Source organism: Sebastes umbrosus, chromosome 16 (assembly GCF_015220745.1).
Source record: "Sebastes umbrosus isolate fSebUmb1 chromosome 16, fSebUmb1.pri, whole genome shotgun sequence".
Taxonomy (NCBI): Eukaryota; Metazoa; Chordata; class Actinopteri; order Perciformes; family Sebastidae; genus Sebastes; species Sebastes umbrosus.
This window is the reverse complement of record NC_051284.1, coordinates 5579284-5604714: the sequence shown is the minus strand read 5'-3', so window position 1 is coordinate 5604714 and position 25431 is coordinate 5579284. Positions and strand designations below refer to the sequence as shown.

At 40.2% G+C, this 25431-nt stretch overlaps 2 protein-coding genes across 2 annotated transcripts in view; both read left to right on the top strand.

Annotated features, from left to right (window-relative positions):
* LOC119474704 overlaps positions 1-5119 on the top strand; it is a 37621-nt gene extending 32502 nt beyond the window's left edge. The window contains exons 3-5 of the mRNA XM_037746889.1: positions 4084-4413; positions 4560-4642; positions 4766-5119. Coding sequence (XP_037602817.1) covers positions 4084-4413; positions 4560-4642; positions 4766-4885 — 533 coding nt within the window. The 3' untranslated portion in view covers positions 4886-5119. The remainder of the gene's footprint in view (positions 1-4083; positions 4414-4559; positions 4643-4765) is intronic.
* LOC119474705 overlaps positions 377-25431 on the top strand; it is a 63939-nt gene continuing 38884 nt past the window's right edge. Inside the window, exons 1-2 of the mRNA XM_037746890.1 lie at positions 377-404; positions 22484-22768. Coding sequence (XP_037602818.1) covers positions 22678-22768 — 91 coding nt within the window. The 5' untranslated portion in view covers positions 377-404; positions 22484-22677. The remainder of the gene's footprint in view (positions 405-22483; positions 22769-25431) is intronic.

The window sequence follows — 25431 nt, the reverse complement described above, 5'->3', positions numbered from 1 at the left end:
CGCACCAATCTCTCTACACATGACATCTTTTTTATTTTGTGTCTGGTTTCTTTTATCTCTCTCTATTTTATCTTCTATCATCTCTCCAGACTCTGTCAGGCTGGTGAATGGGACTAGTCTGTGCTCAGGCAGACTGGAGGTGAAGTCCAACCACTCTAACCAGTGGTGGTCCTCAGTGTGTGAAGCTGACTTTGACCAGCAGGATGCAGAGGTGGTCTGTAGGGAGCTTAGCTGTGGGGCTCCTTCAGTCCTCCAGGGGGTGACTTATGGAGAAGTGGAGGATCCAATGTGGACCAAAGAGTTCCAGTGTGGAGGAACTGAGTCTGCTCTCCTGGACTGTAGAAGCTCAGGCTCAGATAGAAACACCTGCTCACCTGGCAAAGCTGTTGGACTCACCTGCTCAGGTAGAAGAGGAGCTGCAGCTCTGATCTGGTTCATTTCTGTTCTAATGAAACTCACTTTATTCTTTTACTGATGACTCTCTTGTTTCTGTTCAGAGCCTGTCAGGTTGGTGGGAGGAGACAGTCGCTGTGCAGGAACACTGGAGGTGAAACATCAGGGAGACTGGAGACCAGTGGGTGACGATTACTTTTACTCTGACTGGACCCTGAAGGAAGCAGCATTTGCTTGTAAAGAGTTGGACTGTGGCTCTGCTGTTTCTGTAGAACACAGAAAGGAGTCCTTATACAGATCTATGTGGAGGATCAGCTCTGGCTGTGTTCAGTCTGGATCTTCTCTGAGGGAGTGTGCAACATCAGATTCATCCTCTAACTCCATTCTGAATCTCACCTGCTTAGGTAAGCCCATCAGTGACATCATCTGTGACATCATCTATGACATCATCTATGACAGTAATGTACCCACAATGACACACACATGCACCAGCTAGAATCGCAGCAGACTATGATCTATGACAGTAATGTTTCCAGTATGTTCCTTCCTCCGTCACAGTGACAGTCGGTGGTTGTGGTTTCCATTGGACTGAACTGTAAAGTTATCCAGGACAATGACATCCTAAAGTGTAGAAAAGTGTATGGCAAACCGTTTTAACATTTAATAGCTCAGCTTGACTATCCAGATTTAGCATTAGAAATATCTACAAGTACATCTTGACTAGTCATAATTACATTGTGACTAGTCAAAACAACAGTTCTGACTATCCTAAATAACAGTTACAGATATCTCAAACCTCATTATGACTAGTAAGAACTGTTGTGCATGATGTTGCTCATCAAGGCTCAGGCTCACGATATTGGCCCAACAAAGCATCTGAACAGTGTCAGCAGAAGCTTTTGCTAACTTGGATAGTTCGGTAAAGTGTGACAGATATTCACAGATTCAAACTTCCCGGATCAATAACTCATAAGAGAAACATAGTTAAAACACAAACAACGTCTCTTTCTAACCGTAGTAAGGTAGACAACGAGCTACAACCTCATTGTAATCACAACGAGCCGTCCTCCGAGCTGGACACATGACATTGGTCTCTATGGCCCTGTTCAGACCTGGTATTAACATGCGTCCTCAGTGATCGCATCACAAGTGGACAGCTTTAAGTACGTCTGTTCACACCTGGCATTAGAATGCGTCTCCACATGCGTCTTCAGTGGCCACTTGTGATCCGATCTCACTTCCCCGCTCTATATGAAAATAAACAAGTAGTAAACACACGGCTAATACAGCAGCCGTTGTGACGTAATATTACATGAATGTCAGTAGTAATATCCTACATAATTGTGAATTCTGGTACATTGTATTAACATCAAAATAAAAGGTTAATGTACCGGTGGTCCCCGGGGACCTCCGCGCTGCCAGCACCGCTGCTTCATTTCGGACGGGTGTCAGCTCCGTGCAAAGCAGCGGAACAAAAACACCACCACATCTCCGACAGTATGATAATAATGCACTTTGCGTGCCTAGTCTGATAGTCTGTAGATATGTAGCCTATAAACAAGATATATTTTAATAAAATACAGTTGTACTGACAGGATACAGTAGAGCACAGAGGCCGTTTCCAAGATGACAAGCGCCCGAGACTGCCTGTTTATTCACCTGAGGAGTGCAGTGATCCCGCGGATCCCAGCGGGACATCAGATGAGTAAGCGGTCCTTAATGTGGCCCAGGACACATTCACGTACACACTGCTAAAAGAATGTGGCCACATGTGGCCCAGACCACCTCTGAACGTGGTCTGAACGTGGTCTGAAAGATCCGATCTCAATGCGTCCTCAATGCGTCTTGAGTGTGTTCACACCTGTACTTAGAGCTGTCCACTTGTGATCCGATCACTGAGGACGCATGTTAATACCAGGTCTGAACAGGGCCTATGTGCAGCCGGCTGTGAGACGAGTGGTCAGGGACCGCTGTGGATCAGATAGTTAGAAAATGACATGAAATGGAAAGAGCTCATCATCAAGGAGTCTGTGGCCAACGAGAGCTTTGTTCACTAGAGAGTTGTGGATGAAATTTACAGCGTATTGTAGATTTATTGTCTCCAGACACACTTTATAAACCCATACGGCTGCAGTGCAGCGCCAGAGTATGTTTGAATAGCTTCACCTCCCCCCCAATCTGGGGGGGAGGTGAAGCTATTCAAACATACTACCCAATTCTGACTAGTCAACATTTAATTTTAGATATCTAAAAAGGACAATGTAGATATCTACAATTGAGAGGAATTAAAGATATCTTGAACTGGAATTATGACTAGTCATAATTAAATTGTAGATATCTGAAACTGGAATTACGACAAGTCATAATTCAGTTGTGGATATCTGTAATGAGAAACCCCATACACATGAATGGCAAAGTAGTTTGAATCGTACTAGTCAAAATGGAATTATGGATATCTAAAATTACAGTTTTGCCTAGTCAAAATGTAATTACAGATGTCTAGAATTAGAGTTATGACTAGGCAAAACAACGTTGCAGACATCTCTAATGAATCTCCTGTCTAGCTGTTAAATGTTAAAACAGCTTGCCATAGAAGTGGGCTTGTTTCTGAAAACTTCAAACTCTCCACAGACTGCTGAGCTTCACCTGACAGGACACACCTGTCTGTCTGTACGCCTTTCCCATTTCCCAGTTTGTACATCCTTGATTCCTTTCCTCGCCTCCTCTCCTCGCGTCTTAGTCCCACCCACAAGAGATGTGAGCTGAAGAGGCGAGGAAGAGACGCGAGGAGAGAGGAGTTGAGGCAACAGGCTTTTAACAAAATGAGACATCCTCGCCTCGGAGCCGTCATTTTAAAGCCACATCAATTAAATATGACGTGTGGCACATTGTCACGCCTCTTTGATACGTCACAGGTGTCTCTGTTCACACTTCTATTTCATTAATTTGCGTGTTATTTTAACTAAATTCACAAATCCAAATTCTTCATGACCATGTCAGACAATATATTTCCTCTATATCTGAATGTACAAACAAAAACGCTGTTAAAACATATAAACCACTGTAAGCTTTACAAGATATTATATAACTTTGATTTGTTTAATCTTTTTTATTACAACCTTTAGTCCCCATGGCGTGTTTGTAATTGTAGACTCGAGCTGTATACACAAGTGTTTTAAACTTGATAACGGCCTCAATAAAGTTGTTAAATTTTTTTAAAAAAAACGGGTGCTGAGAATACTTACGCAAAGTCTACACACAGATGTATCGTCGCTATTAGCTCCTTCAGCAAGCCTCCTCGCTCCTCCAGATGCAGTTTAGGAATTGGGATGTCCTTCAAGATGGAGCGCTGAGATTGATTTCAGGATCACAAGCCGGAGCATCGAGGATCGAGGAGACGAGGAGGCACAAAATCAGGTCCATTTTGTTGAACGGAGGATCAACAAAACATAGAAAAACGTTTAAACGGAAACGGTGGTGCATTGAACACTCTGTTGTGCTACGCAAATGCACTGCCTTTATAATACGACAGGGTTTGTGCACATCGCTGCTGATTGGGTAACACCTCTGACACACCCACCATTTCGAGGAAACACGCTGTTCAACCTGGAAACCGTAGCAAACCAGAGCACACTGTTTTCAGATTGAACGTGCCCCAGCTCTCAGCCAATCATCTCTCTGTGTTTACAGACCTGCTGCTTCAGCCCAACATCTCTGCGTCCTCCTCCGTGGACGGGGTCTCCGAGGCCCAGCAACAGGGGTTTCACGTGCTCAGGGACTTCACCTTCACCATCAGCTGCTCCGTCCAGCCACAGTACCCAGGAGGCTCCTTCCAGCTCACCTTCACCTCCTCCACCTCAGCACTCACCTACACCAAGCCAGCTGTCAATCACTCCGCCCACTTCCTGTTTCCTGTTGCAGAGCCCGCCCACCAAGGAAACTACAGCTGTGTTTATCACGTCTATGTTTTTTCTCACGACTTCTTCTCTGAGAGCCGTCTGATCTCTCTCACTGTCGCAGGTAAGCTGACTGTCTCATTTCGTAAGAATTTTACTTTTGAAGAAGTGATTTTAGATTTCAGGTCACTACAGTTTGTGTTTAATGGGAGATGTTGGACTCATGATGGGATGGGATGTGATGTGATGACTGTCCATGTGTTTGATCAGATCTAAGGCCTTTTATCATCAGAGCGGTCGTCCTGCCGCTGATTCTGCTGTTGGCGAACATTGGCCTTTACTTCTACTATAAGGTACTGACACACGTCTGTTGTTCAGACCACTGACTGACATGAAGCACTCAGTCTGTGTTTATTGAAGTGAAGAGAGAGGAGTGATGCAGGAAGTCACATCTGTGTGCTGTCATGTGTCTCCAGGCCACCAGAGGGCAGAAGCCGGGCAGACGGGAGAACACTGAGCCGGTTTATTATAACCTGGGTGTTCCTGCAGCTGAAGGAGGGCCGACTGAAGAGGAAGGAGCTCAGGGAGCAGAGTAGCACCTCCAAGGAGCTCATCTCACATCCAGATGGATTTATAACACACAACCCACCAACAGCTCATTTTATATGAATGTTCCCTTTAAACAAGAAGGCTGGATTTATTCAATACATTATATACTATATTTGTCTTACTCTCAACATGAAAACCAACAATGTGTTAGTCTTTTCATACTTTCTGACTTCCTGTCAGAACGTATGTAGCCCATTGGTTCCTACTGAAGATGTAAATCTCTAAAAACACCTCACAAACATAATGTGTTATTGAAAACTAGACTAGAAAGCAGGTATACCGGAGTCCAAGCAGCCGGCGCAATTTGAAACCAAAGACACCGACAAATTGACTTAATTTTGTAGGAATTTTCTTATTTCATAAGAATTTGACTTAATTTTATTTAATTAGAGTTTTGCTTGATTTTGTACATAAGGAGTTTACTTAATTTTGCATTTAAACAATGTACTTAATTTCTATGAGTTTTACTTACTTTTGTATTTAAGGAATTTACCAAATTTTGTACTTTGGAAATTTTCTTAATGTTGTAGATAACAAATTAACACAAATTTATAATTGAAGATTTTACTTTTACTACTTTTTTTCTAATGAAGGATTTTGCTTATTTAATAAGAATTGCACTTAATGTTGTAATCAAGGATTTCTCAAATTTTCATAATTAAGTAATGTACTTATTTTTTAAGAATTTTACTTAATTTTGTAATTAAGGAATTTTCTTATTACATATGATTTTTACTTAATTTTATTTCAGTAGAATTTGGCTAATTTTTGTACATAAGGAGTTTACTTAATTTTGCACTTAAACAATGTACTTCATTTCTATAAATTTCTACCAAATTTTGTACTTTGGGAATTTTCTTAATGTTGTTCTTAACAAATTTACACAAATGTATAATTGAGGATTTTACTGTTACTACTTTTTTTCTAATGAAGGATTTTGCTTATTTCATAAGAATTTCTCTTAATCTTGTAATAAAGGATTTTGCAAATCATTCATGATTAAGTACTTATTTTTTTAAGAATTTTACTTATTTTGTGATTAAGGAATTTTCTTATTACATAAGAATTTTACTTAATTTTATTTCAGTAGAATTTGGCTCATTTTTGTACTCAAGAATTTTGATTCATTTTGTAGTTAAGGAACTAGCTTTTTATAATTGAAATTTCTTTATTCAAAAGAATTTTGCTTAATTTTGCACTTAAAGAATTTACTTAATTTCTATGAATTTTAATTACTTTTGTATTTATGGAATTTACCTAATTTTTTACAAATTTACTTAACTCATAAGAATTTAGTTGTACTTAACATTTATTATTATTAATTTACAGAAATTTGTAATTCAAGGTTTTACTTATTTTATAAGAATATCACTTAATGTTGTAATCAAGAATTTTGCAAAAATAGATGTCATTGAAAACTAGACTTGAAAGCAGGTATACCAGAGTCCAAGCAGCCGACGCAATTTGAAACCAAAGACACCGACAATTTTACTTTGTACATAAGGGGTTTACTTAATTTTGTACATGCGGAGTTTACTTAATTTTGCACTTAAAAAATGTACTTAATTTCTATGAATTTGACTTACTTTTGTATTTAAAGGGACTGTTTGTAACTTTTTACACGTATAAATCTACCGGGTCGGGATCCCATGCGCGCTCGCCTATGCGCGCTCGCGTGTGGCCAGAGTTTCTGCTCCTCTGCCTGCTTGCCTTCACTCACACACCGCGCGCGTTCTCGCTGTTTCGCTGTTTCGCTGTTTCGCTCCACCTCTAGACGTGCATGCGCGCTCACTCCACACTGCAGAAGAGTTAGTTTAGCTCTGAGAATATCTAGTGAATGTACAGTGGACGTTTGTGCAGAAATAACTGCTGTAGCTCCTCCAGACCAACAGAGGTTTCCCGTGTCTTGTGAAGTGATGGGGCTCCGCAACGAGTTACGTTATCGTCTCCGACCAAAACTCGACCAGGTGCAGGTGTCTCCCTGCAGGCGCAGTCGGGAGGCAATAACGTTTCTCTTCCTGCTTCAGCCCTGGAGGCTGAAGCAGCGGGGCTGAAGCAGGAAAAGCCAACACTATGATCAGCAGTGATTCATGGAGAGACCTTCGTCTGGTCAGCTAACATTACTGCCATTGTCTTTTATCTAGAACAAACTGACAATACATTTATTCTAATAAAACATGTCCATGCTATCATTGTGAATGTTCTGTCTATCTCCAGCTGGAGTGGACAGCATATCGTAATCGCCGCTGTATATTTGAATTGTTTTACTTTGAAAGTGGACGCAAAAGTATTTCGGTGTTTATTGTGGCTGGGGAAGTGAACGGTTGTGATGACCATGTACTGCCCTCAAATGGTCACAGAAGGGAATTACAACATTAGGTTTAAAGGGGAGCTACGCCCATTTTCAAAATTCATACATGTTATTCCTATGGTCTAAGAAAGTCCAAAAAATACTAGTTAACATGAACAACTCTCTCCCAAATCAAAAAAACTAGAGTGCTAAAACTTGTGATGTCACAGGGGTATAAAGTGTGGAGCTGCTCCATAGACAATGAATTGGGAGAGATGTTCTAGATCAGATGTTCTCAACCTTTTGCAACTGAAGGCCCACTTGTGATTGTCAAAACATTTCCAAGGACCACCTTCCCAAATAAATGACTAAAAAACCTAACATGTTTATATAACAAATAATAAACTGGGCTGTAGATATGTGTTATGCCACTGTCAGCTGTAATGACCAAAATACATATTCTGCTTACCCTCTGTGAGACACTTGGGCTTGCCTCTGGGAAATAATGAGATCAAGTCATGGTGGGATGGGTGAGAGGCTGACACGCAGAGCAGCATTCAAAGTTGCTTTCAGTTTGTTCCTTGCCTTTGATTTTGTGACAGTCACAATGGAAAACCCTGACTCACATAAATAGGTGGTGGTGAAAGGCAACAGAAATTTGATTGCCCGTTTTGACAGAGAGGGATATTGACTGGCAGCCAGTATCCAGAATGAAGCAAGGTCAACTTGTGTGAGCTGAAGTTTCAGGCTGCTGTCTGCTGATAGTTCCATCAGTTCATTTTCCAACACAGTGGAGAGAGCTATGTCTTCTGAAGCAGGATCCACAGAGAAAGGGTCCAAAATCCAAAGGTTTCCATCTCGTGCATCTTCTGGGAAGTAGTCTGTAAACTTTCCTGACAACTGAGTCAAATGCTGGGTTATAACACTGGATATGTTGACATGAGGAGTGGCTTCCAAAGTTTCACTTAGGAGTGAAAACACGTCAAATCGTCCCTCCTTGACTCTTCTGTTCCACAGAATACGTTTTTTCTTGAAGCCCTCAATTTTGTCTGAAACCAAAAACACTGTGCTGTTTCTGCCTTGCATTGATATATTGAGCTGATTTAACTGGTCAAATATATCTGATAAGTAGGCCAGTGTTGCACAAAAGTTACCATCAGTGTAATGCTCAGCAAGAGGGGAGTGCTGCTCTTCCAGAAATGTGTGCACTTCTTCTCTCAGTTCAAAAAGGCGATTAAGCACATGTCCCCTTGAAAGCCACCTTACTTCACCGTGGTACAACAGCTGCAAATGATCTGCATCAAGTCTTTCACACAAAGCAGCAAAACACCTTGAGTTGAGTGCATTTTTCTTAATATAGTTAACAGTTTTCACAGCCACGTTCATGACTTCATGCAGTTCTGGTGACATCTGCTTTGTAGCTAGACTTTCCCGATGTAAGAAACAGTGCGTCCACTTGGCGTCTGGCGCCCTCTCCTGGATCTGTTTTACAACACCACGATGTCTTCCCGTCATTGATGCAGCGCCGTCTGTGCAAACACCTGTACAGTATTTCCAATCAAGACCTTTTTCAGTGAAGTAATCATCAAGGCAGCGCATTACATTATCTGCCGTTGTTCTTGTTGGAAGCTCCTTACAAAACAATAGATCCTCGTGAAGATTACTGTCCTTGCAGTATCTTACAAAAACTAACAATAAAGCGGCATTGCTAACGTCAGTCGACTCGTCCAGCTGTATGGCAAAGTATGGGCTTGTCTTTATTCCTTCCAGAAGTTGGCATTCGATGTCATCACTCATGTCAATAATTCTTCTGCTCACGGTGTCATTGGAGAGGGGTATTGACTGAATTTTGGTTGCAGCGGCTTCCCCCAGTAACTCTCGGCACATATCCACAGCGCTTGGCAAAATAAGCTCCTCTGCAATCGTAAAGGGTTTCTTGCTACGAGCTACACGAGCAGCAACCATGTAGCTAGCTTTCAAAGTGGCTTTTGACTGAGTTGTTAATGTTGTGATGACTTTCTGTTGTGCCTGAAGCCCGTCCCTTTTCCTTAGGAAATATTCTTTTGGCTTCTCGACACATCCTGGGTGCTTTGTGTTTAAGTGTCTCTGGAGCTTCGATGGTTTTAGCGCCTCATTTGACAAGATTTCACCACATTCAACACATTGTGCCTTGGGCTCAGCATCACTGCCTGCCATTACGAATCCAAATTTAATGTATTCAGGGTCATATTTCCTCACCACACGCTTCGGAGCTTTTACTGGCGCAGGGTTGTCTCCCACATTACTTTTTCGCTTTAAAAACCGATCCATTTTGTCTCACTGCATCCGAGAACGTTAACTAGCTAACAGTGGCAAACACGTTTGTCTCTACCTGATGATGTTTGGTGTTTTTACACAAGGCCTACTGAAGGAGGTTGGGTCACACTTAATCAACGCGCCTTCGGGGTACCGCACATGCGCAGTAATATCTGCTCTGCACTCGCCGAAATTGAGCCGATCGCATCGCACGACCGCAGCTCCAGTTACACTGCGCATGTGTTATACCCAAAACAAGACCCGTGTCCGTCCGTGTCTCAACCTCCTTCAATAGGCTTTGGTTTTACGGCAGCTGGCATCTTACCTCCTTTAGGTTTTACCTGTTCACTTTGCTAAATAATAATACAAAAATAATCTAGTACCACTGCCTCCGCGGCACACTAGATGGCGCTCTGCGGCACACCGGTGGGCCGCGGCACACTGGTTGAGAATGGCTGATCTAGAACATCCCTCCCATTCATTGTCTATGGAGCAGCTCCACACTTTATACCCCTGTGACATCACAAGTTTTAGCACTCTAGCTTTTTAGATTTGGGAGAGAGTTGTTCATGTTTACTAATATTTTTTTGGACTTTCTTAGACCATAGGAATAACATGTATGAATTTTGAAAATGGGCGTAGCTCCCCTTTAAACCTGATGTTGTAATTCCCTTCTGTGACCATTTGAGGGCAGTACACGCTCATCACAACCGTTCACTTCACCAGCCAGACAGAGAAACCCTGGGTTAATTTATCTAGTTGATAACCAGCTTCATAGGACCGCTTAGTGTGATCTCGTTTGTTAGGGTTAGATAAGCCAGATAATGAGAAGATACCCTGGGTATGTTGAACTGGCTTCGTAGTACAGGCCTCTGTTCTGTGAGGATGAAGATGGAGCTGTGTGTCGATTCTGTGAGTTTTCTCTCCAGAGTCAAAATGTGTTTTTTTTCCATAGAACAAGCAGTCATTGACCTGGAGGACCAGCTGAAGTCTCCACAGGACAAGAGGAACAAATACAAACAAGTGGAGAAAACATGTGAGGAAATGGTTAAATACTCCATGAAGTCCTTTTTTATATATTTCACCCCTGCTCCTCAGATGCTCAGTTGCTCTAAGTCTTGTATCTGTTTCCATTAGTGTTATATTGGTTATTTCCTTTATTGTTGGGGGTGGGAGGGAAAAATGGATGAAAAATAGAAGACTACTTACTTGCTCTGTAATTTGTATTTTTCAGCCTCTGTGGTTATAATCTATGGTTATAAGCCTCTGTGGTGGTAATACTGTGCTGTTGTGTTAAGATAAATCAGTAAAGAGGAATCAACCGTATCTGAGCGTCCTGAGTGTTATTACTGACACACCAAGGTAACGTCGCTACTCTTCAACCAACACCTATACATCCTATCCCAAGTGAATATGAAATATATACATGATATTAATGAGTGAATATTCAATACCTCCTGTGACCCTGAACACAGAAAAACACAGCAAGCTGTACAATATTAGAAAGGTCAAATGAGGGGTGAGTTCAAAACAGACCACGTACCTGTATTTTATTTGAATGCCAAACTTGTATTTGAACTGTATGTGATAAACACAGTCAATACTGACATGTTAGCAGAACATGTTTCCTCTTACAAGTTTCTGTGGGCTGGTGACTAAATGAGAGCAGCCTTTCCTCCTATTCACCCTGACCAGTCAAACTAAAACTGCCAGAGTTTGACATTGTTGAACAGAGCTAAGATGCCATTACAGAGTGTGAGATCTCTGCTGGGAAACAGACATTGAAATGGTTAAACACTCCATGAAGCAGCTGTTGCAGCAGATGTCCTTTTTTTTTTATATTTTCTTCCACTGAGTCCGTCACTGGATTTGTCATAATCCTGTCATATATGATGGGAATATTTACAGAACATTAAACTGTTAAACAACTTCTCTGCTTTCCTGAATATATTTTATATATATTTGTTGGGATTGTGTCTTGTATTATTTTCATGTTTTGTCTGGGCTCCGTTTCAGTCTAAACCTGAACTCTGAGTTTACTAATCCTGAGTTATCGGTTCCAGAACAGCTGATCTGAGTCAGATCAATCAACTCTGAGTAGGTTAAAGCTGAACATCAAAAGCCATCATCAATAGAGCTCTGATACCACGATTCACCATGGTAACAGGTAAAGAAAAGGAACAACCTCCATTTGAATTCAGTCCACATAAAGATGTTAACGCATGTAGCCGACTGTGCATATTTATCTATAAAACAAAAGTCAGAGCAGTGGAAAGTGTCAGTAATATAATAAAGTTTTATCAGTGTTGTCCATTGGTTCATCTTTTACCAGACTAACGTTTCCTTAATGGATGATGAAATGGTGAATCTGACTGTGTATTGGACTGTAGCCTACATTACATTTAATCTGACGGAGACAAAACACAGGGGACAGCAACTGAAGATGAAAAATCTAAAACATATATAGATCAAGATGTAGATGCATGATTGTAAGCTCAAAATCTGATCCAATAATAATGTGTTTGGCGATTTAAAAGATAAAATACAGTAGATTTTAAACATCTATTTGGATCTTGGCTCAACAGCATTCAGTGGCTTAATTTCAATTTCTTCAACACATGTAGTAAATTTAGACACAGTCACTGAAATGCTGTTAAAACACGATCAGATTATATGCATCCGATTTAAATAAAAAACTCCCTTTCTAACTCCGTTATGCAGCTGCACCACCATCCTGCTCACTCAGAAATATTAACACATAATCTACAATATTATAGGAATTATGTTCCATCAGTGCGACCAATCACATCATGAGTGATAGAGATCATCATTCACTGATCGGACATTCAGAGATTTGATTCTGAGCTGAGGGTGATTTCATGCTGTGTTGAATGTGAGGGCAAACACCGCTCTTCAGAGAAATGACTGACAGCGCATAAAGGGTTAACTTTAGATAGTCCACTGTTTCAAATATATAAACAAGACAAACAACAAAAACCAAACTTACATACGAGCCTCATAGACACAAGTTCAATATCAGTATCTTTAATTCAACTTCTCGATTCAAACGTAATGTCAGAATCATGAGAGAGCTTCTTTCATTGGCTCTAAACTAAAACCACTAAAACAAGAACCAATCACAAACGTTACTTCATACAAAATATTCAGTCGTTCTATTTGGAGGTGAAAAGCAAACTCTGTCCTCCTCCGTTCATTCTTTAGTTACAAACTATTCATATTTTATTGCTAAAATAGAGTCTCAATCTGAACCAAACACTGGAAGGCCAACAGTATTTGACAATGCAGATATAAAACATACATCTCTGTATTATTATCTGTATTTTTATCTCAAAGGAGAAGTGCTACATTATTCTTTTTAAAAGCTGTCTCTGGGGCTTTCCCCAGAGTGTCGACATCAAAGTTCACTTCAGATATAATGTATATAGCTCAGAGCAGCGGTGTAATTCTCTCTCTGCTGCTAAATGTGGAAAAGAGTTTTCCACCATCACGTGATGACACATTTCTTTATAAGGGCATCATTCAGTAGAAGTCTGTGAGTGTCTGTTTAAACTCGCTCATTGGAGGATTATCAGTGTTCCAGTGACGAGGCTGCAGCTGATTTTATAGATAAAGTTGAAGGTGACTGTCCTGTTGCTCATGCTGTCCACTGGATTTATTTCTAATTTACTTTCAATAAATCAATTGAGGACAAGTAATAGAGATAGTAACGTGAGGACATGTGGATCCTCACATTAAAAAGAAGCTGTTTTGTGGGGTCTCCCCGGCCGTTGGGTCATCTTCCTCTTTCAGTATCCAGCACCGTCTTTGTCTTTAAACGTAGACATCCTTCATCGTGGGTGTTTTCGACACTTTAGGACGTATAGATCAACTGTAAGTCTTTTTTTCAAGCGATTTGAGCGGTGCGTCCAATAAAGTTTCTTTTTTTGTTGTCTGATTTCTGTCTCTGAGGATGTTCGTCAAACTACCCTGTGGTGGAGAGACACAATACGTTTAGATGAGGAATGAAAAAGAGCAGAGTAGCTTTGTGTTGTGGCTCAATTGTAAAGCTGTGTTCACACCAAGAGCGAAGTTGGACCAACAACTTTTCTTTCCTCCATCAACCATGGAAGAAATAACCACAGTTGCTGCTTTGTACATGTTGTGGAAGTCCCAGATATGTCAGAAAACTAAACGCCGTCGTTTCTGGGTTAATAACATCACCCGGCGGCGAGCTGTATTCACATACAGCAGGGCTGGACTTGCCATCTGGCATACCGAGCGTTTTCCCGGTGGGCCAACGTCCTTTTGGGCCGACGTGTGTCTATTTTTTTTTTTTTTTGGGCCCATAAAACAGGTAAATCGGCCCATTTCTTTTCCTTAATTGACACTGGGCTGGCCCAATCGCTCTGTGCCAGGCGGCCACAGTGAGGAGGAGAGGGAGAGAGATGAGGGAGGGAGTGTAGAGTTTGCAGTAAGCAGTTCTGGGCTGCCTGGCTCAACATGTCATGAGAGATGAGCAGTGCTTGAAGTGGGACGGTAAGTAGCAGTATGCAGTATTTTACTCATTTTACTCCTTATGGCGTACTGTGACTTTTTCATGCGTACCGGAGCTTCTCACAAGCTGCCGGATCTCCTCTGCCCTCTCCATATCAGCTTCTCTGGGAGATTCATAACGCCGCACTATTAATCTCCGCACAAGCTGAAGCCTGGCTGTTCACATCAGAAGAACATCTCTCTGCTTCTTCTGATCCTCTGCTGTTTACTATCCATCTCTCTCTCTGTGTCTGTCTGTCTGTCTGTCTGTCTGTCTGTGTCTCTGTCTGCTTATGTGTGTCTGCCAGAGTTGGGGCCAAAGTGGGGGCCGGGGCTGGCACTGCCCCCCCCATCAGAATCTGAATGTGATAGGTCCAATAAGACTGTCAAATTAATTTTTTTTCACCTGTTTCTGGCACTGTACAGCATGTATAATCCTAAAAAAGGGACAGCAGGGGCAAAAAAAATGAATTATAACTGATGAATATTAGTTTATGCTAGATATTCACACACAAAGTTTATGCCAGAGGGGCGAATTATTCAGTTTTCTTTCCTGAGATTTAAAGGTAAATTAGAAGTTTAACATAAAATTGCTGTTGCAGTGTACTTATTATTTTGTTGTTTTCATTGTTTTAAAGTCACCAGAATTCAGGAAACAAAGTCTCTGAAACTCAAGTTTTTCTGGGAGAGGACCCCCAGACCTCCACTTTGGTTTTCAAATCCTCTCTATTTTTGAGGACTCAAGATTGGTAAGTATGCAAAACAACCACATTTGAAGGGATTTCCTCGAACAGAGCCTTCAACAAAACGTGGTACACACAGCACAAATGACTGGTGATGGGGCCGGTCTGGGCCAAAATGCCAGGGAGGATTTGTTGTCCCAGTCCAGCTCTGTTCCTCAATGATTGTTTACTTGAATAACAGAATAGAAAGATTCATCAACTATTAATATAACGGTTAGTTGCAGCTGTAGTTCAGTCCATTTACCGAGAAATGATAAGAACACTCTGACAGCATTAATCGGATAGGAACATCTCACCCTGCTCTGGTTGTCATGGTAACAGAAACCACAGTCCTATAATCTGTGATCTGTCAGCAGCTTCTTATGAAAATATCAGTTTCAAAGAAATGCAGATAAGAGGAGTGTTAATATCTGTAAAACTAAAGTCAACTTAATGATGAGTAAAGCTGCAGCTCCTCCACTACGCAGAGATCCCGTGAGGACAGCACACACAGAGCAGACAGACGGTCTACCTGGACGTCATGGATCACCTGTTGCTGCTGCTGCTGCTGCTGTGGAGCTCAGGTAGGACTCTGCTTTAAACATGATGTGTTATTATTCACACAATTATATTGATCTTTAAATCAGAGAACAAACTGATCACACACACCAAGGCTGTATTCTAACCTACTATACTAGTAGTACAACCTCTTACTGTAATAGTAGTACAACCTCATACTATACTAGTATTACAACCTCATACTATACTAGTAGTACGTACTGATTTGGCCAAAATGTAGCATGTAGTATGTGAACAAAAGCAAAATCTACAGTATGCCAAAAATACCCGGATGTCGTACTGAGAAGAGGAGAAAAGAGGAGAGACAAGAGGAGAGACGTGATTTCCAATAATAAATATATAAATACATTTGCATAAAGCAGCATATTTGTCCACTCCCATGTTGATAAGAGTATTAAATACTTGACAAATTTCCCTTTAAGGTACATTTTGAACGGATACAAAATGTCCGATAAATGTGTGATTAATCATGATTAATTATGGACAATCATGCGATTAATTGCGATTAAATATCTTAATTGATTGACAGCCCTAATTTAAAGGGAAAAAAGGGATTTGTGGGGCCTTACGCAACTACATATTCAGCTTATAGGACGGGCCGACTCTGATCACCCCCACACACATCACATCACATCACCTCCACACTCAAAGGAAGAAAAGACAAAAAGGGAACATGGATGCTGCAAAATCGTACACATTAAAGTTATAATTAGGGCTGTCAATCAATTAAAATACTTAATCTGGATTAATCACTAATTATTCACAATTTTTTTTTATCTGTTCAAAATGTACCTTAAAGGGAGATTTGTCAAGTATTTAATACTCTGATCAACATGGGGGTGGGAAAATATGCTTATTTTATGCAAATATATGTATAAATGTATTATTGGAAATCAATTAAAAACACAAAACAATGACATATATTGTCCATAAATCCTCACAGGTACTGCATTTAGCAAAAGAAATATGCTCAAATCATAACATGGAAAACTGCAGCCCAACAGGCAACAACAGCTGTCAGTGTGTCAGTGTGCTGACTTGACTACTTATATAATAATAATAAACTTTATTTATATAGCACTTTTCTAAACAAGGTTATAAAGTGCTTTTCAGAATTAAAAAAAATAAAATAAAAATCAACAAAACAGAAAAACAACAAAAAACAATAAATCAGCAAAGAATAAAATACAAACAACAGAGGGATCATAAAAACAAGAAACATCTGGGGATAAAATACATTTTTAGAAAGCAGAATAAAATGTCCAGAGAGGGATGATAAAAGCAACAGCATCATATTAATTATTCAAAAACACTTTCCTGTAAAAGAAAGTTTTAAGAAGGGACTTAAAAGATGGTAATGAAGTAGCGAGTCTGATTTCAATAGGCAGAGTGTTCCATAGTCGGGGGGGCTCTAACCACAAAGGCCCGGTCACCTTTGGTCACAAGCCGAGATCTGGAAACAACCAGCAGAGCTGCGTCTGTTGATCTAAGGGAACGCCTAGGCGGGCCAATAGATCCTTGATGTAATTTGGGGTAAGGCCGTTTAATGCTTTAAAAGTGAACAGTCAAATTTTAAAATCAGTTCTGAACATATAACACATCATCTATTCACACTCTGCTCACTTACATCATCGATCATCTACATCCTCCTTCCTTTCCTAAACCCTATCTCTTAACTATTTTATGTGTGCGTCATTCCTTTTTTTTCCCCTCTCTGTCTTCTCTAAACCTCTCCCCTTACCAATACCTCATTTCCCCACACACCTCGCACAATCGTTGCTCTGGTCTCCACCATCATAACCAATGGGATTTTGTATGTTTTGTATATTTTTATAATTAATTAATTAATTTATCTTTTTCTTCTTAGTAATTTGTTTGTATGATTTTTGGTATTATTATTGTCTTAGTATAAAATGTGCTGCTATACTATACTATTATTATCATCATTGCTATATCATATGGATTATCAATCAATTATTATTGCATAATGGATGTCCAACTTATTAGTATATTAGATCACTATCTATGTTTTCACTCCCTTCAAACAATATTAGCACGCATATATGAGTTTCTATTCTTATTTTATTTTTACTTTTCTCTTAATGATAGTAATAATGGTAATATTATTATTATTATTATTATTATTATTATTATTACTACAATTGATTAATTGGTTACTGTTTCAATACTTGATTAATCGGTCTATTTGGTTCTTTTCTTTCCTCTCCATTTGTCATTATTATTATTACGACTACCATTATTATTAATTTACTAATGAACAAATTAATTAAGTGGCTTATTTACTGATCTACTACTAATGGCACTATGACTATAGGTATTATCAATATTATTATTATTGATGCTGCTATTGCTCCTGTTATTATTGTTATTTGTATTATTATTACTATTATTATAGCTATTATTGACATGTCTATTGTCATGGTTATGGTTACTACTATTACGATTATTATTATTACTACTATTATACTATTATCATTATTCCCCTCAGGTATTATTTTTAACATCAATGTATTTTACTTGTTTATTTATTAATATTACTTTTTTTTTCTTCAACTTTTATAACCTTACTTGTGTTGTTGTTGTTTTTTTTCTCTCTTGTCTTTCTTTATTATTATATTATATTCTTTATTAATATTACAAATTAACTCTATTAGTATTATCATTATTATCATTATCATTATTACTATATATTTTTGTAATTGTAGTATTACTGTGGTTATTCTTATTAGTATACTGGTTTATCACTATTATTACTACTATGTATTCACTACCTTCGGACAATATCAACATAGATATATATATATTTCTATTTTGATTTTTGACTTCTTTGTTTATTATTATTATTATTATTATGTGTGTGTGTATGTATGTATATATATTTTGTGTATATGTGTGTGTGTATGTATGTATGTATACATATATATACACATATATATGTATACACACATATATATGTATGTATATATATGTATATATATATATATATATATATACATATTATTATTATTTTTAACCATTATTATTATTACTACTATTACAATGTATCAATCGGATGGTTAGATGTTGAATGGATTGGTTAATGAATTGATTTATTTAGTTATTTACTGGATAATTTATTTATTTTACTTATCATTGTTATTATAATAATCACATATAAAAAACAGCATTGCTTGCAAAAAATACATTGCACCAACAACCCTTCACTATATCCGTCTGGCATAACACCCTTCCCCTCCCTCCCCCCATCGCATCTTCACCCCATCAAGTACCACCACTCCTCCTCCCCCCTTTCTTTTTCCTCCTCTTCTTTCCCCCTTTCCTTTACTTAATCATCCACCTTCACCTTTCCCTATTTCCTGGCTGGGGCGGCCTGACATCCGGTTTAGAATAAATACAAAAAATTAAAGAAATGAATTGGGAAGGAGGAAGGGAACAATAAGGGAAAAACAAATAATAAAAAAAATCCCTCTCCCAACACAGAACAGGCTCTCTCCTGACGGGTCTGGGGCTGTTCAGAATGGGCAGAAGGGCGACAGTAGACAGTAGAAACCTCTGACAGCCAGCCCTCTCTCCAAGGTCTGGGGGCAGCTTAAGGGGGGGAACCTGTCTCAGGAAATAAAAAAATACAAATGCAAATACAAATAAAGACCAATATATAAAGACAAAATATGATAACATAACATTGTCGGACCATGAGATATTATAAGCCACCCCTGCCACGAAAAATACTCACCTCCCACCACACCCCCTCTCTCTCTTTCCCGCCCTTTTCTTTCTCCTCTTTAGATACAAACAAACAAACACCCTACACCCCCCCACACTGCATACATACAAACACACACAACTGTACACACACACTAGAACCTTACACAACAGACTGCCCTGCACTGTCGATAACACCCCCCTCCCTCCACCAGCATCTCTTATTTATTTGTCTCATTTTGTTCGTTTTGTTAGAATTGGCCTGTCCCGTTCATTTTGTCAAGTCACCCGATGTATTTTATTTATTTATTTTTCTCTTTTGTTTGTTTCTGTTTGTCTTGTCAAATTTCACCTGTTTTGTCTTGCTTCACTAAATAAAAAAATTAAAAGATTTGGGCGGCAGCGTTCTGCACCAGTTGGAGTCGGTGAATGGAGCTCTGGCTGATACCAACATAAAGTCCATTACAGTAGTCTAGGCAAGGAAAAATAAAAGCATGTATAACTTTATGCAAATCGGAAGGAGATAAAAAAGATCTGACTTTAGAGATCTGTTTGAGCTGGAAGAAGCATGACTTGCCCCAAACTGCATGTGATTATCATAAAGTGGGCATGTCTGTAAAGGGGAGACTCGTGGGTACCCATAGAACCCATTTTCATTCACATATCTGGAGGTCAGAGGTCAAGGGACCCGTTTGAAAATGGCCATGCCTTTTCCTTATGTTTTCTAGTTTCATATGATACCAGTATCTTCACTCTAACTTTAAAACTGAGCCGCTACAACCTAAAAATCACAAGTTGTGTTAATGCATTAAGAAATTAGTTGCATTAAAACATATTTGCCTTAACGCATTAACTTTGACAGCCCTGGTTATAATCTTTCATATTTTCACCAAATCAAACCAAGTGTTTGATTCTATTTTTAGTCAAATATTATTTCTGTAATCAATGTACCCGTATGTCTACTCAGTAATTATCTCTCTGGGCGGTGGTTTTAATCGTTAGTGGCGGAGTCCGCCATAGATTCAGGCTCGTGACACATTGAGAGGAAACGATGCAGCATGTAACGAGTGATACTGTTTGTAAGCTGCTCTGATTGATATCAGCCTCATTGTTTCCTGTTCACTCTCCTACAGCCGTATCTGAGCTGCATTAAGTTGCTGCTAATACTAACACATTTCCTGCTGCTGCTGCTTCACATTAAAACACCTCAACTGGACAAACACAATGGGACTTTTATTGTGAAGCAGCCACAGAAAACCCAACGTATTCATCACTGAGGTCAAAAACGGGAGAGACCATAAACATAAATACATATACATATATACATAGACATATATACATAGACATGTATACATATACATATATACATAGACATATATACATATTTCAGCTAAAATAGCTTTAAATGATGTGAAATTTATAGAGGCAACTAAAATTGACCTTCTAATCCAGAAACCTGTGTTTCAGGCTTCTATCTCTCCTCCAGGGATACTTCCTTTCAGAGTCTTTGTAGCAATACAGATCCAAGGCCAGTTGATTCAGGAGGTCACAGAGATCACGTGTTCTAATTTTGGATTTAAAATTAACTGCAGAATTGAAAATATGGCCTTATTTGGTTAAAGGTCAAGAAATGTCAACGTGTCCACTGACAATACATTGTTTATATTTCAAAAACCATAGATTTTTGAAATTTGGGGACATTCATTCCTGGAGGAAGAGCTTCCCATGTGCCAAGTTTGAAGTAAATCAGAGAAATTTGATAAAATGGCTCAAAACACTCTGAGGGCCAGAAATCCAATTCCAAGTCGCTACGATTGGCCGAGGTATCGCCATTGGACAAGGTCCTCCTGGCATACCCGAGGCCCTGTGGTAAGGTATGTGAAGTGGACAAATCAAGTGCACTTCACATACCTTACTGCAGGGCCTCGGGTATGCTGAGTGGACAGAGGCCATATTTACAAAGTGCCTTGGGCAAGGCGGCTGAAAGCTACAGGGCTAGTTCCTGGAGGCCCAGGGACCAACATAGTCAAAGTCCAGCTCCCCAACCTTAAAGATGTTAACAATATAGCCGTTGTCCATTTAGCATACCGACTCATTGAAATCAGCTGAGAAATGTAGACATTATAGTGCTTTTTATCCAGAAAAACGGCAGCTCCCCCGTTCACTTGTATAGGGTTACAGGCCTGTCCTGCCAGGTCCAATATGGCGCCCACGTTAACGACTCGCTGAGCGCACCGACCCAGTAGGCCCGCCCCTACTCCTCCTCTGTTTGGCTGTACCCTTCCAGGCATTCCAGGCGTCTGCTAAACGCTAACATTAGCCTAGCTATAATGCTAGCCAGCACAATGAACTAGAAAGGCCCAAATATTGGCAGCACTACGAAAATGTATGGTGAATCAAAGTTAATTTAATAATGAAATAGCATATGAAAATTGTGGAAAAGAAACGTACCGCTGTTGGTTCGTAGTGGCCAAACGGCGGTACTACAACTTCCGTGTCCGTCACGTGATGCCATTGGGACGATTTTTAATAGTTTTTTTTTTCTACAAATGAACCTACATATTGCTACTGATGGACAACACACACCAAGTCAAAGTTGTGACAAACATTATTGTGTGATTAGCTGAAAAATCACACAAAATACCAGTTTTACAGTGTTATTTTGTGAACAATTTATTTTTGAAATTGGCAAGTTTCTGAGAAATAAAAAGGCAGCTAGCCATAAATTGCAAATTATTTATATAACAGACAGCATTTTAATTTTTTGTATAAGTTGAACTTGTTATTTTTGAAGTCACTGAGAATTGAGAAATACTAAACACTTTTTAGTATAATGTGTTTATTTGCAAGTTTAGCATGAATAAATGTTACCTTTTACCTTTGTGTTGACATTCTTTGATATACCTTTTTTCAAATATGAAAGCTCCATAATCGTATACACACTTTATTCTGCTTTCATGACATAATTTACCACACCGCCTTTAGTGGTGCACAGCGGACTGGAGTAGATCCTGAAATTAGCACCACTATGCACTGAATCAAGAATCGATTTTGAATCGAGAATCAATTTTGAATCGAATCGTGACCCCAAGAATCGAAATGGAATCATAAAATACTGAAAGATTCACCCCGATATAGTACTGCATACTGCTGACTAAATGAACGATTACGTTTGCAGATTGTAAACACTGAAGTATACTCAAGCAAGACGTATCACATGACTGACAGCCGGTCTCAAGGCACCCCGCCAGCGGCTCCGTCAAATCTCCAAAAATGTACGCAAAACAATAAATATTTGTGTTTTTCTACAGGACTCCAGGCTGAAGAAAATCCCAACTCAACAGGTAAATAAAAAAAGAGAAATAAAGAAATAAAGTCAAGTCTCAGTTTAATCTTTTCTTAAATTCACTTCTTTTACTGATGACTCTCTTGTTTCTGTTCAGAGTCTGTCAGGTTGGTGGGAGGAGACAGTCGCTGTGCAGGAACACTGGAGGTGAAACATCAGGGAGACTGGAGACCAGTGGGTGACTCCTACTGGACCCTGAAGGAAGCAGCTTTTGCTTGTAAAGACCTGTACTGTGGCTCTGCTGTTTCTGTAGAACAGAGAGAGGAGTCCTCAGAAAGATCTGTGTGGAGGATGAACTCTGACTGTGTTCAGTCTGGATCTGCTCTGAGGGAGTGTGCAACATCAGATTTCTCTTCCTCCATCCTGGATCTCACCTGCTCAGGTAAGCCCATCAGTGACATCATCAGTGACATCATCTATGACAGTAATGTACCCAAAATGACACACACATGCACCAGCTAGAATCACAGCAGACTGTCTCAGCAGCCATGATGGAGTCTGTTGATCTGCTGTATCAGTAAATCAGGTGCTGAATGCACCAAGATATATATCTGTATATATGAAACATACATGTCTGCTGCTTCAGGAGTCCCCTGGGCCGACCAGCAACCAGCCTGACTCCTTCTTCATCTTGACAGCTTTCTTAGCCACTGGTTTCAACCAGCTGGTTCTTTGGTTTCCACCATAACAGGCACCAGTGACCTACTGGCCACAACTTTGAGCAGCTCAGCTCAGCCGGGGGCTGGTCAGTATCTCATCACCCACGTGGTGTCCTTCACCCTGGGAGACTCCTTAAAAGAAGAGAGTCCAGCCCCTATCCCTTTTAGATTTTAGGGATCGTTTTCTGAAAAGATTTTTATTCTGGGTTACAGATCTTCTCAGAAAAATAAGAAAGAATGAAAACATCTCTGTGTGGAGAGCAAAGATTGTGGAGCAGCTGAGCAGAAGGAACAGAAGAGAGAAATGTGCAGATGATGATGTTGTGTTATTGTTTGAAAACACATTAAAAATGTTCAACAATGGATAGCAATTGTTAGAGTGTATTAAATGTAAATGTGATGGTAAAACTGCTGCAGTCTGTGGTGTTATAAAGATGTGTTCTGTTGTTAATGATGAACTCATGTTGGAACTGTTCTGAGTCCAGTTGGAATCACTGAATTGTTGTGTCATGACATCTTTTTATTTTGTGTCTGGTGTCTTTTATCTCTCTCTATTTTATCTTCTATCATCTCTCCAGACTCTGTCAGGCTGGTGAATGGGACTAGTCTGTGCTCAGGCAGACTGGAGGTGAAGTCTAACCACTCTAACCAGTGGTGGTCCTCAGTGTGTGAAGCTGACTTTGACCAGCAGGATGCAGAGGTGGTCTGTAGGGAGCTTGGCTGTGGGGCTCCTTCAGTCCTCCAGGGGGTGACTTATGGAGAAGTGGAGGATCCAATGTGGACCAAAGAGTTCCAGTGTGGAGGAACTGAGTCTGCTCTCCTGGACTGTAGCAGCTCAGGCTCAGATAGAAACACCTGCTCACCTGGCAAAGCTGTTGGACTCACCTGCTCAGGTAGAAGAGGAGCTGCAGCTCTGATCTGGTTCATTTCTGTTCTAATGAAACTCACTTTATTCTTTTACTGATGACTCTCTTGTTTCTGTTCAGAGCCTGTCAGGTTGGTGGGAGGAGACAGTCGCTGTGCAGGAACACTGGAGGTGAAACATCAGGGAGACTGGAGACCAGTGGGTTACTCTGACTGGACCCTGAAGGAAGCAGCTTTTGCTTGTAAAGACCTGTACTGTGGCTCTGCTGTTTCTGTAGAACACAGTAAGGAGTCCTCAGAAAGATCTGTGTGGAGGATCTGGTCTGACTGTGTTCAGTCTGGATCTGCTCTGAGGGAGTGTGCAACACCAGGCTCCTCTTCCTCCATCCTGGATCTCACCTGCTCAGGTAAGCCCATCAGTGACATCATCTGTGACATCATCTATGACAGTAATGTACCCACAATGACACACACATGCACCAGCTAGAATGGCAGCAGACTGTCTCAGCAGCCATGATGGAGTCTGATGAGTTGCTGCCTCCGTTAATCTGGTGCTGAAAGCATCAAGATTTGTATTCTCTCCCTGGTTTCCCATCCATCCCCCTGCCTCTCCTATTGACCCTCTTCTAGAGTCTGACCCTTAAAGGCTATAACTGATAAGTTAAGATCAGCCTGGTCTCAGGAAATAGGTGAGGGCAAAGATGATTTGACCTGGGAGGCTATCCAGGTAAGGTCCACCACTCTTCTATTTGTGCCAGGCACGGGCTGATTCAGTGCAAAATGATCCACAGGGCACACTGGAACAGGTGATTGCCCAGAGTCAACCCAGATATTGATCTAACATGTATCCGCTGCCACAGAGACCCTGCAAATCTAATTCATATGTTTTGGTCCTGTCCTTCCCTAACTACATATTGGGAATGTATACATAATACACTCTTTCAGGTGGCTCTATCCCTCTTGAGCCGTCACCTGACGCTTCTTTATTTGGCGTCAAACTATTAGTGCAGCGTTTTGAAATGCCGCTCCAAATTGTCTTTCTTTCGTAAAGCCATGCTCACATTGCAGATAAGACAGACCGAGTTAGAATTTGAGGAAACAAAAAAATAATCCCTCTCCCAGTCTGAATAAAAATTACATATTTTTGATCTTTTGGCTTTTGATATTTCTGTTTTGAGCTAACTTAGCTAATCAATGGCATGGTCCGCTCTAAACTTCTCCAGTTAGTCACTGTCAATGAGCAGTGAAAAGATGTGTCCTGATGATGAACTCATGTTGGAACTGTTCTGAGTCCAGTTTGAATCACTGAATTGTTGTTTCATGACATCTTTTTATTTTGTGTCTGGTGTCTTTTATCTCTCTCTATTTTATCTTCTATCATCTCTCCAGACTCTGTCAGGCTGGTGAATGGGACTAATCCGTGCTCAGGCAGACTGGAGGTGAAGTCCAACCACTCTAACCAGTGGTGGTCCTCAGTGTGTGAAGCTGACTTTGACCAGCAGGATGCAGAGGTGGTCTGTAG